General features: G+C 42.6%; 1 protein-coding gene across 1 annotated transcript; it reads left to right on the top strand.

Annotated features, from left to right (window-relative positions):
• Positions 1-622: 622 nt before the first annotated feature.
• On the top strand, positions 623-1,618 carry LOC149305776 (forkhead box protein L1-like). The gene has a single exon (XM_089540781.1). The coding sequence runs from the start codon at positions 623-625 to the stop codon at positions 1,616-1,618; it is 996 nt and encodes a 331-aa protein (XP_089396907.1).
• Positions 1,619-18,476: the final 16,858 nt, after the last annotated feature.

Raw genomic sequence — 18,476 nt, 5'->3', positions numbered from 1 at the left:
ACGTGAGATTTCAAACATCAGATCCTTGCGTTTATAGCTTGGGTGCCCGGAAATTTTTTTTCTTTCTTTTTTCTTTCTTTTTTCCCCAAATAAACACAGCTTGATTCGACTTGGGTGGGCAGACTTATCAAGAGGACTAATGCTATAAACAAATGTGGAGCAGGGGGAAAGAAGCCATTGGCTGGTACAGGGACGCCTCGCCACGTGGAAAAAAAAGGCAATCAGAAATATATATATATATATATTTTCTAATTAATGTGGGTGGGCTGAGAAAGCGAGAGAAAGAAAGAAGAAACAAGAAGGAAAAGAAGAAGAAGAAGAAGAAGAAGAAGGGGCTGTTTATGGACCTATTTCTTTCCCAGCCCCCTAAGTAAGTCCAAACTTACAACAGTTTTTGCACATTTCCCTCCCACCTCCTTCTTCCCCCCTTCCACTTTGTTTCTTTCTCTAACCTTCCCCCCTTTTTCCAAAAAGAGAGAGAGAGAGAAAAGAAGTAGAGTCGAAAACGCCATGAAAAAGAGACAGATCGGGGAGGAGAATAGAAAGAGCAGCTACCTTCCTTTGCGCAAAGGCTTTCGAGACCTGCATCCCTTTCCAGATCCGGATTCACACCGGATCAGCCATGAGCCAGCTCTATAGCAGCCCTCCTCCGCCTTTGCTTTACCTCTATGGGTCCCAAAGGGGGCTGATGCCAGGGGTGCTGGCCCCTCCGGAGCCCCCCCAAAAGCCTCCTTATAGTTACATCGCTTTGATCGCCATGGCCATCCAGAACGCCCCGGAGAAGAAGATCACCTTGAACGGGATCTACCAGTTCATCATGGACAGGTTCCCCTTTTACAGGGAGAACAAGCAAGGCTGGCAGAACTCCATCCGACACAATCTGTCCCTCAACGAGTGCTTCGTGAAAGTGCCGAGAGAGAAAGGCCGCCCGGGGAAAGGCAGCTACTGGACCCTGGATCCCCGTTGTAAGGATATGTTCGAGCCTGGCAACTACAGGAGGAGGAAAAGGAGATCAAGGACCGTCGGGGGGATCCTCTTGGAGGGCTTGGAGGACAAGGGGAAAGGATCTGGGAGCCCCCAAAGGCGCCTTGCTTCAGAGGAGGAGGGGATCAAGAAGGATCTGGACCCACCGCTGTCTCTTCTAAACCCTGCCGTCGAGGATGGAGGCTTCAAGGAGGACGAGAAGAGGCTGGGTATGGTCCACGAAGGAGATCCTGGACCTGGTCCTCAGTGTCCTCCTTCCCAAGACTTGTCCTCCCCATCGGATGAAGATAACCAGGTGGAGCAAGCTGGGACCGTCGGAAGGCAAAGCAGAGAGGCTTCTTCTTCCTCTTCTTCTTCCCCAGCCCCCCAGAGAGCAGCTCCCAGCCCCCCCAGCTTCAGCATCGACCGCATATTGGCCAGGAAAGCCCTCCATGATGATGGAAGGAGCCCTCCAGCAGCCAAGAGCATCTCCAAATCCGACGGCTCCGTCTCTGCTGCTTCTTCTTCTTTGGTGCTGGATGCTCACCTCCAAGGGGCTTTTTACCAGCTGGGCTTCCTGTCCTATCTGCCCCTTTGTTTGCCGGAGAGGGTCTTCCATTTCCAAACCTCATCCTCCTCATCCTCATCCTCATAGAAAGAAGACAGCCTGCCTTTGCTGGACGGAAGGAGGAACCAGGAGTAAGTCCGGCAGTCTTTAGGCAGCTTTGCCTTCGCAGAGTCCCGGGACAAATGCCTCCGACGCCTCGCTCCGAAGGAACTCCGGAAGAAGAGAGCGGTTTCTTCCTCGGATCCTTGGAAGAGTTTCTTCCTCCCAAAAAGGCAGCTGCTCAACCGCTCTGTGGATCGTCCCTCCGACGACGACGGGAACGGACTCCTCTTCTTCCTCCTCCTCCTCCTCCTCTTCTTCTGGGACCCCGGCACACACACACACACACACACACACACACACACATTTGTCGGGATATTTTTCTGCCTTAAAACTGGACCGACTGGATGGCATCTGAAGGAACTGCCCTTCTCTCTTTTCCGTCTCTCTCTCTATCTTTCCAGTCTCTGTCTGCCTGCCTGTCTGTCTGTCTTATGTTCTATCTATCTATCTATCTATCTATCTATCTATCTATCTATCTATCTATCATCTATCTTTCCAGTTTATCTGTCTGTCTGTCTATGTCTGGTTATTTTTCTGCTTTAGAACTGGACCGACTGGATGGCCTTTGAAGGACCCCAGCTCCATTTTCCAAGCTGCCCATCTCTCTTTCCTATCTATCTATCTATCTATCTTCATCATCATCTACACATCTCTCTTTCTTGTCTGTCTGTCTTTCTGTCTATCGTTGTGGTCAGGTCATCATCATCATCCATCTCTTCTATCTATCTATCTATCTATCTATCTATCTATCTATCTATCTTCATCATCATTTACCCATCTCTTTTCCCCATCTATCTATTTTCATCATCACCATCTACCTGTCTCTTTTTCCTATCTATCTATCTATCTATCTATCTATCTATCTATCATCATCATCATCATCATCTACCCATCTCTCCTATCTATCTATCTATCTATCTATCTATCTATCTGTATCTATCATCTACTTCATCATCATCATCTACCCATCTCTTTTCCTATTTATTTTCATCATCATCATCATCATCATCATCATCATCATCATCATCTACCCATCTCTTTTTCCTCTCTCTCTCTCATCATCATCATTTACCCATCTCTTTTTCCTCTCTTTCTCTCTCATCATCATCATCTACCCATCTCTCTTTCCTGTCTGTCTGCCTGTCTGTCTGTTTGTCCCTCTCTTTCTATCTCTCTAATCTAATGTGGGGTTGTTTTCCTTACTTCGAACTGGACCGACTGGATGGCCTCCGGAGGTGATCCCAGCTCCCTTTTCCATCCAAACTTGGCAGCAGCTGGAATTTGTTTGAAGCTTTTTGGAGTAAACCCTGCTTTGCTTTGCTTTTCAAAAGCATCTTTAAAAAAAGGGAGGGGGAAAAAAAAGGAACCACCACAAACCTTAAGATGTATCAGTCTGAAAAGAAAATAGATTTTTGGCCCCTATGCAGATGATGTATTATTGGTTTTACAAGAAAAATGTTTTTTTGTTTTTGTTTTCTTACTTAGAAGGAAAGGTTTTTATGTCTTTGCAAGAGTGACTCTCACTCCAAAGAAAGGGAGGCAGGGATTTCAGAGTTTTATTGTTATTTTTGTGATTCTTTTTTCTTTTGGTTTCCCTAAAGTCCTAACAGCCTCTCTCTGTTTAGACAGAAAACATAGCAGCCTGTTCTTATTTTTGGGGGAGGAGAGAGAGAGAGAGAGAGAGAGAGAGATTGCTGCCTCCCAGCTGGACCTGGTTAGAATCATGTAAAATATTATTATTATTATCATTATTAATAAAGTGATTGATAGATAGATAGATAAGTAAACCGATTCCCAGGTGAACTTGTCACAGAGAAACCCTGCCCAAAGTGCAAGACCATCATCCAAAACATGTTTCCAAAAATAATAATTCTTAAGACAATATTGCAAACTTTGATTTTTCGCTCTAAATAATGGAGGCTATTCTTGTATATCAATCAATCTTTCCTAGGGCTCCTCTCCCTTTTTTTAAAGGTTGCCATGATGAAACAAAATCGACCTATATTCGATAATAATAATAATAATAATAATAATAATAATAAAAAGATATTTTATCAGAACCGAAATTTGTGCTTCATATTGATTTATTTTAGTTCTGGGGCACCTTTGCAAAACATTATGATAAAGTCATTGCAAAAACTTTACAATAAACATGGGAAAAGACGACTAGCTAAGATAAGATATAAAATTAAATATGAAATTAAATATTTAAAATAAAATATAAAATTATATATATATATAATCTAAATATAATTTTATATTTTATTTTAAATATTTAATGTCATATTTAAGCATGTTTTAGGTCATTCCCAAGGAACTTCCTTCCTATTCTCACACTCAGGAAAGTTGTGCTGTTTTTTAGTGACAAAGGTCAGTGTCAAGTGAAAAAAAAAGGAGCTTACAGCTTTCTGGTGTTTACTTGGAAGTAAATCCCATTGGCTTGAATGGGATTTAGGGCCAAGGAAATGAGCCAAGGATTTTGCAGATGGGGGGACTTCAAGGCTCTTTCTGCCTGCAGCCACATTGAAGAATTAATGCACTTTGACACCACTTTAACTGCCATGGCTTGATGCTATGAAATCCTGGGATTTGTAGTTTGTGCTGGTCCCAGATCTGTCTGCGACAGAAAACCAAATAGCTCACCAAACTACAAACCCCAGAATCCTATAGTGCCCATAGCAGTTAGAGTGGTGTCAAACTGGATTAATTCTGCAATGCAGCTGCTGCTGATAGGATGCTTCTATAGACTACAGAGCTTTGCCTTGACTTACAATGCTGTTCTGCAACCCATAAAGAGGGAGGAGAAGGAATGGTTTGGCCCTCCAGATTTGCTTGGACTACAACACCCACCATTTCCCACCTGCTAGGGCAAATGGGACTTGCAGTCCAGCAGCATCGGGATTGCCACACAAAACCCACCCTGGTATAGCATTATCTCATGCATTTTTAGCTAGAAGAAAGACTCCTGGAATTCAATGGGGCTCCATCGAAAGTAAATAGGCCTTATTCTTTAGGGTCTGGAGATCCTTGCTATTTATAGCGGTCTCCCATACAAATATTAATCAGACCTGGCCCTGCTTAGTTAGCATCCAAAATCAGGCAAGATCTGGTGTCTTTGGGATGATGCACGGGATTTACCTGTATGCACAGGTTTGTTGTTGCGTGTCTCCAGTTCATGACATACAGTGACCCTAAGGTCATGGGGTTTTCTAGACAAGACTTGCCATATCTGGAAGATCACAGTGTTTAGATGATTTTCCAAGAAATGACCCCATTGTTCAATAGAAAAGGGATCAAAACCATGCAGATGTTTTTGGATTCTCAGCATGCCTTGACATTGGCTTTGCTGGTTAGGGTTGGTGGGAGCTAAAGTCCGGCAACATCTGGAGGGCCACAACATTTCCTCTCCAGACAGGAACATGTTGGGTCACCCAGTTCCTCTATAAATCTGGAACATATGATTATGGTTATGGTTATGATATGACTATGATTAATGGATGGATGAATGGGTGATAGTTGCATAGCTGTTATGTGACTTCAAGTAATTTCAACCTTATAGCAACCTTAAAGAAGACCTAACATGGGGTTTTCTTGGCAAGATTTGTTCAGGAGGGTTTTGCCCTTGCCCTCCTCTGAGGCTGAGAGAGCGTGACTTGCTCAATGGGTTTCAGTCGCTGAGCGGGAATTTGAACCCTGATCTCTAGAGTTGTAATCCAATGCTCAAACTACTACTCTACGCTGGGTCTAGGCCCAGTACTTAAGGTTCTTGCACTAGCCCTATGTGGTAGGCAAGGCAGAGGGCCCGTCCACACTACACAATTGTAACACTGTGATTCTGCTTTGCCATATAGCTGCATCCTACAGATTCCTTGAATTGGTAGCTTCATGATGTATTTAAAATTCTGAGCCAGAGAGCTCTAGTGACTCCCCAAACTACAAATCCCAGGATGCCATAGGATGCAAGCCTGGCAGTTAAATCAGAATCAGCACTATAACTGTGGAGTGAGAAAAGCGCCAAGATTGTGTGACTGGTATAACTCAACCCATATATTATATAGCTGAGTGAAGACCTGAGCCTACATTTCCAAAAATCCTAGGCCAGCACTCGAACCACTAGGCCTTAGCATTGGTTGTCAGGTATAATGGTGAGATACAACATCAGTGCCTGAGATGAAAGCTGGGTTGTGTCTTTTTTCTGTCTTATGTGTATGTGCCTTCAAGTATGTGATGTAAGGAAACCCCATGGATTTAAGAGGGTTTTCTTAGGCAACGAATACTCAGAGGTGGTTTGGCCAGTATCTTCCTATGAAACATAGCCTACAGCACTTTGCATTCATTGGTGGTCTCCCATCCAAGTACCAAGCAGAGCTGAGCCAACCAGGTGCCTTTGGTTTTGGGTGCCTGGTTTCCCCTGGCCTTCATTTCAACTCCCAAAGAGAGACTATGGCTGAAGCTGCACTGCAGAGTTAATGAAGTCGGACACCACTTTAACTGCCATCGCTCAATGCTATGGAATTCTGGGACATGTAGTTTTGTAAGATATTTAACCTTCTTTATCAGAGAGCACTGGTGTCACAACAAACTTCACATCCCAGGATTCCCTAGCATGGAGCCATGCCAGTTAAAGCGATGCCAAATGGCATTATTTCTACAGTTTAGGCACATTTGGAGAGGGTGCATATACACTGTAGAAATAATGGAGTTTGACATCACTTTAAGTGCTGTAGCTCCATCCTGTGGAATCTTGGGATTTATAGTTTCACAACTTCTCTCACCTTATCTGCCCAAGTGTGCCAGTGCTCCACAAAAATGACAAATCCTAGGAGTCTTAAGGCAGCTAAAGTGATGTCAGATGGTGTTATTTCTACAGTGTAGATGCACCCAAAGAGACAGAACCCTTTCCATGATGGGAATCTCACCTCGCCACATACATTGGTAGTATCCTGGTTTATCATAACCACGTTGCTTTATCAAATCTATCCTCCAAAAGATGTGGGAAACCATTGGTGTTACATGAAAAGTAATAGCTATAGAGACAAAAAATAATCTCTCTCATTCAGGTTAAATATCCCCAGTTAAACAAGACACACAAACATATATATGTATAATGCACAGAGACACACATACAGTGCTTCCCATAGCTGGATTTCAGCCTTTTCCTGCTGGCTCCTGAAGTTTCCAAGTCCACTGCAGTTCTGTGGTTCCTACTTTAGGCCAGACTCCTCAAGCATCTCCCAGAAACGTCAGAGAGGTCCTCCATCATGGGTTTATGGAACCTCTCCTAGATCCAAATGCTGGCCACTTCTTTGGCTTAGAGGAGATAAACCAGCAGCCAAACACACATGCAGCAATTCAAGTGCGGAGTCTTCCTTCCTTCCACAAGTTTCCTGGCTGGAGAGAAAGTCACGGCAGAGGTCGGCAGAACTTAAACACACGTACCAGGAAAGCACACGGCGCATGTTGGATGTGGGCCACTTTTGGAAAGCAGGTAGGAGAAGCAACACTTGCTCATGTCCTGGGGAAAAAACAAATCTCCTTGCACATGGAAAACTAGTTCATCAAGTGGCTGGTTTTCATGCTAGGTCTTCTGGGAGTGTGTTAGTTTTCTCTCTGCATTATATATATATATATATATATATATATATATATATATATATGAATTTCATATTGTAAAGTGAGAGTGCTCAGCAACATCTTAAAGGCCACACAATCCCCACCCTGAGTGTAAATACATTAAAAGTGCATGATGTTGCGGAAATGGATAGTAAGAATGTGTATGTGTTATGCAAAGTTAACATTAGGAGAAACTGCTGTTCTGTGAAAGCTGCACAAAAATGTATAGATATTTTATTGTGAACTCAAGAGCAAAGAATCTCAAAATCTGAGACATAGCAAATTTAAGGCTGGGGAAATCAGACATCGTTTGGATTTGGCGCATAAGTTTTTCCCATTGTCCAGGGCTGAAAATAAACTGGTCATGCAGCATGGCTGAGTTTGTTACTTCTTCAGACCACAGCTCCCAGATTTCCACACTTCGAGGGGTTCTGGGAGTTGTAGTCCTCAAGTGTAACTGATAAAAATTGTGCCACACCTCATCCTGTATGTAGCCGTACCATATCTTGAGACTGCATCTACATTATGGAATTCTAATGATTTCATCCTTTTATTACATCAATCCTGAAATTTGTAGTTTTCTGTGCAACTTAGAATTCACTTCTAGAGAACTCCAGCTCCCAGAAGAGAACTCTTTCAGAAAACTACAGATCCCAAGATTCTCTAGGATCAAGCCATGACAGGGTGTATCCACGTTGCAGAATTATACTGGTACCGGTCATGGTACCATCCTATGGAATCCTGGGATTTGTAGTTTAGTGAGGCATTCAGCCTGGTTTCTCAGAGAGCTCTGGTGCCTCACCAAGCTACAAATCCCAAGATTCTGTAGGACAGTCATGGCAGCTAAAGTGGTGTCAAAGTGCTTTAATTCTGCAGTGTGGATGTACCCTAAATCTGGTTTTGTAAGCTTGTCATGAACAGGAATGGAAAGGAAAATTGAAAATATGTAGACTCTGTTTCTCAAATGTTGGGAAACCCTGAGGAGGAGAATCCGGGACTTGTGAGAACCTTTGCAATTTGGGGTTTCTCTATGCAAAATTGGAATGCAGCATTTTGTGAGAAATTCAGCATTTTCTATACAGAGGGCAGATTTTTTTTTTTACATGGGGATAGTATTTTGTGAGCAAAAAGTGCTGCTTCTGGCACAGAAAATACTGTTTTCTTTGCAAAGGCCCTGCTTGCGAATTTTGCACAGAAAAAGTCCCACGCTGCAAATAATGCTCAAAACCTGTGCAGTGTTTAAAGCTTTTCTTGCAGCCAGATAAAAACTGTTAAAATGACTTATTGCATCCTTCAGGAGTGAAATTAACCAAGGATTATATCCCTGGTTGTGTGCCAAGTCAAGTCCCTGTTAGGGGAGAAGCGTGGTCTACAAACCAAGGAACCAACCAATGTTGTTCGTCCAAAAGAAGTATTAACGCTTTCCTAGTTTTTCCTCTGCCTGCGTTATTTCTCTCCCTTCCCCAAATCTGTGGAATTTTTTAGCTGGCGATAATATACCAGATCCCCAGATTTATGCAAAGAGCAAAGTCTTCCACCCCCGTCCCTGAGAAAGTCCTTGATGTTCTGCAGGCGACCCATTTGATCTTAGGAGCAAGAAGAAGGAGGCAGCCAGGAAGAAATGGTGCAGATGGGAAAGGCCCATTAAGGCCTGTTATTCATCTGTCTGACTGTGGCCCGAATTGCTCCCTGTTGGATTCTTTTAATGCTTCATCCAGACGTATTGTTAAGTGCTTTATAACGGGCCAAATCCGTCCAACAGCGACCTTCAGAGGACCCCAGGGTGAGTTTAGTTGGGTGGGGAAGGGACAGAGCATTTGGAATCAGTCTGGAGAGCTAATAAAAGCAGTGGATCTGACTCATTGATATGCTATATATATATATATATATATATATATATATATATATGGGGAGCAATAGCTGGAGCATACAAGTTGAGGATTGGCAAGATTTCCAGAGATGTTTAAACTAGTTAGGCAAACTTAATGTTGGGAAGACAAGAGGATGTACACAATTATACCAGGACTAGTGTCCAGAGAGAATGTGGGTGTTATGTCTCATCAAGTCTGACTTATTTTGGCCTCCTGCTTTCTTTGCAAGATCTTTGTCATTATTCTCCTCTTAGGCTGAGAAAGTGTGACTTGCCCAAGGCCACCCAGTGCATTTTCACAGCAGAGTGGGGATCTGAACCTGGGATCTCCCCAGACACCTAGTCTAACGTTCACACTACTACATCTCTCAACTAGAGAGAGAGAATTGTAGCTGTGTCATGTGTGCCTTCAAGTTGCTTCTGACTTATGGCAACACTAAGACCAACCAATCATTGGTTTTTCTGGGGTTGAGAATGTGTGACTTGCCCAAGGTCACCCAATAAGTTTCTATGGCTGGGAATTGAACTCAAGTGTCATAGTCCAATGCTCAAACCACTACACTGCACTGGCTCTTAGAGAGAGAACACAAAAATCTTAAGTCTTATTATTTGTCCCAACTGGAGTAAAACCACTGAATCAATGGGACTGACATTAGTCTTGACTCACTCTGGGACAATGAACTCAGTGGGCCTACTCTGGTTAGTGAGACCCAGCATGGTGTAGTGGTTTGAGCACTGGACTACAACTCTGGAGACCTGGGTTTGAATCATGCTTGGCCATGGAAACCCACTGGGTGATCTTGGCCAAGTCACATTCTTCAAAGAAGATGATGGGAAACCTCTGAATAAATGTGGTCATGAGAAGGTCACTAGAAGTTGCTTGAAGGGCACCACGACAACCGCTGTATCTATATACCATGCACATGGTGAACAGCCTCACTTGATGCCCTGCAATGTCACAGGTGACGGAGAATGTGTGTGTGAAGGAGTGCCTTCATGCAAACAACATTAGGATTCTGCCCAGTGTTTATGTTCAGCAACCGAGGAAGGACAGCATTACCTCCACTATCTGAGCTCCCCTTTACCCTCAAAGAAACCAGCCTGGAACATCACAGATGCTTCATTCAACCTCCTTTCAGCTTAGATGTCTTTCAGCTTGGACTGGCTATGAAGTTCCCACCATGTTTTTGTCATGGGACTAAAGCGGGTTCCCTTCTCCTTTTCCACTTCTGCATAGGAACCCAGAAAAAATGACTTTCCTATATTACAACCCCCTTAGTCCTCCAGCCAACAAAACAGTTGTTTCCCCAAGCTTCTCTCTGTATTTACTTGGGGTGGGAGGACAGGCTGAAGGGAGGGAGTTGCAGCAAATGGCGACTTGCTATATCTTGTGCATTTGTTGTGTTAATTGTTTCTTTTCTTTTAGCTCCTGCTGGTTCCTGGATGGTTTTCACTTCTAAAATAGTTTATATTTGGTTTGAAGTGATTTATTGTATTGGTTTCTGCAAGCGGTAGCTGGCGACCACCATGTCAGTGGGACAGTGGGTCTGTTCCAAGCTTTAGTCCGAATTTTAAAGGAGATATCCAAATACAATACAATACAATACAAAAAACCCCAACAACTCCATTTCCAAATAGAGATACAGTATTGTGCTAAAAATCTCCTTTTAAAGATCACACTAAAATCCAGAATGGATTTATTGTTCTACTAATACTGGCAGTGGACTGTGATGTAAAGATAATTTTGTGGGGGGGGATACAATTGTATTTTATTATCTCTTGGCTTATTTGATATGCTGCTTATGAATTTTGTATTTAATAATAGACTTCATGTTCACTGAACATTTGCTTACAGAACACTGGAGCATTTTTGCTGGTCACCTAAAAATGTACTGTAGTGTTTTTATTGTAAGATATTTGTTTATATTTTGGGGATATTTTGTGTTAATACATATGTATTTTGTACAACGATCTTCTTAGTTACTTTCAGTTTCCTCTTGAAGTCCAGGCTACCTCATAGGGCTGTTGTGAGGACATATATGGAGGGGGGGAATCTTATGTGTATCACTTAAACAACCTTGATGTCAAGGTGGACATAATAAAAATATGATAATTGGACAATAAAGATGCTGTGTCTTATCAGTAGCTACCAACTGTGATGGCCAGAAGCCTCAGTCTCACAGAGAGGGTATCTGAATACCAGACTGCAAAGTGGTTAGAGAATGAAGATCATCATCATCATCATCATCATCATCATCATCATCATCATCATCATCATCATCATCACATACAACTCATGAACGTCTCTCAATCCATTGGTCCCACTATCTTGGTAAGACAGAGTTGGATGAGAAAAATAAAGGAGCCTGGAGTAGCTGCTCTTTTGGACAACAACTCACAGAGGATGCATCTGCACTGCAGAAATAATGTAGTTTGACACCACTTTGAAAACCATGGCTCGATGGTATGGGATACTGGGATTTGTAGTTTGGTGAGCTGTTTAGCCTTCCCAGTCAGAGAGCTCTGGTGCCACAACAAACTACAAATCCATGGATTCCACAGCAACCGAGCCAAAATGCATTATTTCTGCAGTGCGGATGCAGCCAAGGTTTACATTTGTTGTAGCTGTTGTGTGCCTCCTAGTCATTTCCAATTTATGGCAACCCTATTATGGGGTTCCCATTGTGCATTGGTCATTTTTCTTGCTTTCCTATATAAGTAATGTAACAGTAGACCCTTACTAGGTACGGACATTATGCAACTAGGCAATTCTAATTCCTGCAGATACAATCCTACGTATAAAGATGGACGTTTGCAACAGAACAACAGCCACTGTCTACATGTGTTTGGGCCTAGAAGCTTGTTCTTGGTGTGGAAATGCTTAAAATTAAGAAAATAAAAATATTGAAAAAGCTGAGATCCTTCAGTCTTCACAGCAGGTTCTAATTTGGTGGTTCTTCCCCATATGCCATAGGGATGTTGCAATCATGCCAGTTACACATACACATACACACACTCCCTACACAAACACCTCCATCCATCAGGTTACAAGCAACCGAGCCCAAAGCGCGGAGAAGAATGAAACATTGTGAATAGCGTTCCTGCAAACGCGGTTGACTTTTCATCCAGCCCCGGTGCCCATTCAGCAAAGCATAAAGAATGTTTGTTTAAAAGATCACTGCTAAATTTAGCATGAGCTCACTCAGCCTAAATCTGAGCGACATTTTTAGAGAGCACATTGCAAATCAGGAATGCATGGAGAAATAAATAAACTTTCCCACATTTCTGGAAACCAGGTCAAAAACAAAACAAAACGAAACAAAAAAAACCAAAACCCAACCCTTCTCATTTTTTCTTGCACAAGAGTTTTGGTTGTTTCTTCCCCCTTTGTACACCAGGAAGCACGGCGAATAAAGTGCGCGTTTCCTTTGCGGGTTAAAAGGAACACTTTGTCGGTTCAAGAAACTGGCTATATCATAATTGGCCTTCTGAGATTTTTGTTGAGAGATTTTGTTGCAAGTTGGGGAATGTTTCATTTTTTGGATCACGGCTCTCCCAATCCCATGGCCAGGGGATTGTGGGACTTGCAATCCCCAAAGAAAAAGCACTTCCACGATCTGTTTGGAGCCAACTCTGGGGGTTCCTTGGTGGATGCCAGGAAGACTTTTTGGGCCCTGAAACATAGCAGTAGAGCATGGTTGTCATTTTAATTTCCTACAATGCTTCTATTGTTGTTGTTGTGTGCCTTCAAGTCATTTCCAACTTATGGTGACACTGTAGCAAACCTATCATGGGGTTTTCTTGGCAAGATTTGTTCAGAGGAGGTTTGCCATAGCCTCCCTCTGAGGCTGAGCAGCTGCTACTTGTCCAAGTTCACCCAGTGCATTTAAATGGCTGAGCCAGAATTAGAACCCTGGTCTCCAGAGTCATAGTCCAGTACTCCAACCACTACACCATGCTGGGTCTCTACACTTCTCTACAATGCTTCTATACTGGGGAAATTTAAATAGTCACTAAACTAGCCGCTCCGGGGTCTAGCTATGGAGTTTATCACATGGGAGGCAATGCGCCCAAATCCTGTGGATAAACAGGGTTTAAATCTTGGGAATATTCCATGAGAGAGAGACTGTTTTCAGACATGTTGGATGTTTTTGACATTAACCCGACATTAACACTAAGCTGCAAAATTGCACTGCTTTTTAATTTTGAGATTTCCCCGAAGTTAAAAAGTGACATGATTTTGTGGCTTTCTGCATGGGTTAATGTCATGTTAATGTCCAAGTCACGCGGCATCATCTGAAAATTCTATTCTTATGGGATATTCCCAGGTTTAAACCTCGTTTATCCACAAGATTTGGATAAACACAACTTCCCTCTTGTGTGATAAAATCCTATGTTGGGAACGAAATCAAAACATTGTCTCCCAGATATGAATACTTCCACCAAGGAAATTTTCCTTCAAAACAATAAGGTCCGGACTGCCTTCATGAAACTCTCACCCGATTTGGGGCTTCTTGTCCCTAACTCACATTTAAATAGCTGACCGTTTGGTGCAAGTTTTTGCACAGCGGAAATGGTGGAGACGGAAACTCCTTTGATCAGAGATGCTTCTCCATACAAAGAAATTCTCCGCACATAGAAAATTAGACAATTGGGGGGTGATTTAGATTACCCTTCTCCTGACATGCTGGTTTTCTACATCTGCAGATGTGTATGTTGGTGTACACACAATGTAGACAAGCATCCAGCTTATGCTTAAAACATCCTGCAATAGTGTCAGCGGAAGAGGATTGGGATGGGGAAAGGAGCCAGATAATTCAGGTAAGTGAGCCAAGTTGCAGTCAGACAGCAACCGCAGATATCTCCAAGAAGAAACTAATGGCGTGAATCATTCCCTTGTAGCAACATCAATAGCTGCAACATTTAAAGGCAAATGATAAAAAGAAAAGAAAGAGAAAGAAAAAAAAAGGAGGGGGAGCCATGATTATTTTTTAAAAAAAGAAACACAAGATGCAAAAACATTTTTGCTATTTGTTTAGTTATTAAAATCTCTTTGGGTCTGCCTTTTATCTCAAAGATATATGGGTACCCAATAGGCTGTATTCAGAGGAAGGCAATGGCGAACCACCTCTGAGTACCTTAGAAAGCCTTGTATAGACCTCATTCACACTGCCTTTTAAAACAGATTGTGAATCAATTTGAACCAGTTCAAACAACCCTGGTTCCCACTTAATTCGAATCGTTGATGCGATTCCGAGAGGGGGGCCATGCGCTTGACCCATTTAACCTGTGTCTTTTTGACACTGATTTTTTCTCCCTCTTTTTCAATAAATCGAATCTGCGCAAGTGAGAACCGCATGGAACCAAATCATTTTGAATTGATTCATTAGTGAATGGGGACCACAGTGGATTATTTTGGAGGGAAACATGCGATCGGGGCAAATATAGTGTAGCTGTCGAATCTATCCGTCGATTCAGATCCCACACCGATTTATCTGTAAGTGGGAATTGGGTCAGCATAAGTCAACTGGTGAGTTGAATACATATACATTGTGTGATAGAAAGGAAAATATTTGGGACAATACTGACACACTGCAAGAACAGGCTTTCTCTATGAAAAGGTCGCCATCTGTCAGTGGAAGGAGAAGCAGCAAACAGCTAGGTGGGCCCATCTCCCTTAACTAAGGTTGCCAGATTGAAAACTGGAGACAGTTCCTATACTATTAATGGATGCAGAGGAAAGCATTTCAGCAGATGTTGCTTGTTACACAACCAGGTTAGCATGCCCTTCAGTACTCATTGGGTAAACAGGCCAGTCTCTGCACCAGAGGACATAAATGGACACAAATCAAACATTAGGAATGGGAATACACAAAACCTAGTTGCTGAACACTTCCTCGACGTTCCAGTTTGGACCTCAGAACAGCAGTCCTTGAACAACAACAACAAAAATACAAAGGAAGATTGGAAAGAGAAAGACTTGGAATACATCTACAAACTCAAGGCCCATCAACAGTGGACTGAACAGAGACAATGGTTTCCTTGCACACTACACACATAACAACAACAACAATGATAATGTTTATTTATAATGCCCTTTCCACGAAAAGAAGAACAACATACATAGATAATCAAAAATGGACAATAAAACACATTATAATATGCTAAAATGTTAAATTAATATATTAAAACAAACTCCTTATCAGTTATTACCCATCACAGCAACCTCAGGCACACTCAGCAAATCAGTAATATGGCAAATCGAAAGAGGAAGGTCTTTTACAAAAGTGGGTCAGATCCTCCTCTAGCTGGAAGTGCAAAGGAAGACTGTTCCCCAAATACGGAACCAGATATTTACCAGTGCATCTGCACTGCAGAAATAATGTAATTTGACATTGCTTTAACTACCTGGCTCAATGCTATGGAATTCTGGGAGTTGTGGTTTGGTGAGATAGTTAGCCTTCTCTCTCAGAGAGCTCTGGTGCTCCAACAAACTACAAACTGGAGTAGTCCATGTGATGGTGCCATGGCAGTTAAAGCAGTGTCAGACTGCATTAATTCTGCAGTTTGGCATCCACCTATATTATACAAACAATGGAGTTTGACACTCTTTAAGTGCTCTGGCCCCATCCTATGGAATCCTGGGATCTGTAGTTTTACAAGGTCTTTAGTCTTCTCTGCCAAAGAGTGCTAGTGCCTCACAAAACTACAGAAGTCTGTAGCATGGAGCTGTGTCAGTTAACATGGTATCAAACTCAGGGACGTAGCCAGGATTTTGGGAAGGGGGGGGGGGTCCGGACTAAGTGCCACCATTATAATGGGGCTTGGGTGCGGTGGCGCAGCAGCACACACCATTCATTTTATCTAATGGAAGGGGGGGGTCCGGACCCCAAGAACCCCCCCCCCCCCGTCTACGTCCCTGTCAAACTGCATTATTTCTACAGTGTAGTTTGGGAACCTTTGGTCCTCTAGATCAGTGGTTCCCAGACTTTAGTCCTCCAGATGTTTTGGACTTCATCTCTCAGACTTTCTGACTGTTACCCAAGCTGGCTGGGGCTTCTGGGGGTTGAAGTCCAAAACATCTGGGAGGACTAAAGTTTGTGAATCACTGCTCTAGGTGGTTTGGAATCCAGCTTCCAAAATCCCTGAATATTGGCCAAGCTGGATAGAGCTTCAAAGTATGGGAGCCACTGACATAGATGCACAAAAGCAAGCAAGCAAGCAAGCAGACAAAACATGTCCCATCTATGGACTCCTCATGTTTGCAAGCATTTCCGTGCAACGATGAGGAGGGGCATGTTGGATTTTGTTTTCAAAAAGGAAGTGGAGGTTTTCCTGGGGACCAATTTGACATTATCTTTCCAGATGTTCTACCTGTCACAAGACTAGACGCATGCCTACAGGTGCCTGGAGCGTGGTCAAGTCTACTCCATCCCTGCCAAACCTATTCCAGCTCCTTCTGTCATCCCAGAAGGCGTGAATTTCATCCAGAACATTAAAGTCTTAACAGCCTACTTTCAATGGCCAGCCCAGCCGCTCCTTCCACCCAAAGAGGGTGTAATCGGAGTTGTTGGAGACATAACATTTCTTTGCCTTTACATCTGTAGAGATTAAGCCGAAGGGTATGAAGTCCCCCCAAATCTTTCACGTCGGGTGGCTGTAAATTTCAGCCCACCATCGCCTCCTTTTTCTTCCATGTCATTACAATTGCTGCAGAACACGAGGGGAGAGCAGACAGCTACCCTGGAGAGTTATTTATAGGCACTCATTCATCAATAAAAGAAACATCAAAAGCAAAATCGCTTAGCCTTCGAAGGGGAAGCCAAAGAAAACTAACATTGGGACGAGCTTATATAAAGAAAAAAAGAGAAAGAATGAGAGTAGAGGGAGGGCGAAGGAGAGAGAGAGAAAGAAAGACCACACTGCATTTTGTTCAGGAAAATCCTGATTTCCATAGAGGAAAGAGAAGAGGAGGGAAAAATATGAGGGGGGAGAGATCATAGGCAATGTGAATCTAGTTAACTAACTCCATTCCTATTGGAGAGTCAGAGTAAACTGTTAAACATTTATATTTATAATGACTTGACATCCGTTCAGCCTCTTCCTTAGAAGCAACAGGGTTGGAGATCTAAAAGGTCTTCTAGAATAGCTTTCAAATATGAATCTGGCATTTTAGGTTGCTCAGGTCGGTCTTTTCCCACATGTGCTTACTTTGGAGCAAAGCTTGGATAAGTTACTTTTTGGGATACTAGTCTCCAAAATCCCTGAATGAGATCCTTTAATGAAGCTGAATAGTTAGAGATTTGGAAGAAATAAAGAGAAGTCCTTCTTGAATGACATTATTTATCATTATCATTGGGCCTTCAAGCCATTTCTGACTTTGGGAGACACTAAGGTGAAATTTTCACAGGGTTTTCTTGGCGAGATTCATTCAGAATATATTATCTTTGCCTTCATCTGAGGCCGAGAGAGTACCCATGTTATTCCTATGAGTTTCCATGGCTGAGCTGGGATTCAAACCCTGGTGTCCCTGAGTCCAAGGCTGCATCCGCACTGCAGAAATAATGCAGTTTGATATCATTTTAACTGCTATGGAATTCTAAGATTTGTCTTTTGCTTTGGCACCAGAGCTCTCTGACAGAGAAGGAGAAATGTCTCTGGTTCTGCAGTCAAAGAGAAGTCCAGCAAATTTCTTTGTATATATTTCCATACATTTGGGGCTAGAAACCTTTTCTTAACCTCATATATATATGTGTGTGTGTGTGTGTGTGTGTGTGTGTGTGTGTGTATTCCAGTTTAGCCTGAGAATGTTTAACTTGTGGTTTGATCACTAGCAGAAAACAGCAGGTCCATTATGCGAATTCTGCTTAGCAAGAGCTTACAGTAAAAATCCTTACAACAAACACCAACATTTTGCAAAAGGTCAAATTCAGGCGAACCTGATAACATGTCACTCTTCCCTGAACCTTCTTTGGTTTACTTTATTATTTTTTTAAAAACATTTTTATGTAAAGGAAAATAACTTAACAAAAACCGACGAAACAAAATAAGATGTACAGACGTCCAGCATTCCTTAACAAAACACGCAATAATCGCACAGACATACTTTTCTCTTGCAAGCCTTCAAGTTAAAGTTGTCGGCAACGGAGGTAAGCTGAGGACCAAGGGGGAAAATGCAAGGAGGAGAGACTGGGATATTTTAAAAGCAGCTGAAAAAGTGGGATGACAAGAGGATTAATGAAGATTAATCGGGACTGTCTCTGTCAGATTGGGGCAGATGGAGGGTATGTATGTATGTTTTCTGCTGCTCCAGAGAACAGGACTCGGAACAATGGATGCAAGTTCCAGGAAAAGAGATTC

Source organism: Sceloporus occidentalis, unplaced genomic scaffold (assembly GCF_023333645.1).
Source record: "Sceloporus occidentalis isolate IW3139 unplaced genomic scaffold, rSceOcc1.0.p SCAF_10, whole genome shotgun sequence".
Classification (NCBI taxonomy): Eukaryota; Metazoa; Chordata; class Lepidosauria; order Squamata; family Phrynosomatidae; genus Sceloporus; species Sceloporus occidentalis.
The sequence above is the reverse complement of the archived record's forward strand: the minus strand, read 5'-3'. Positions and strand labels throughout refer to the sequence as shown.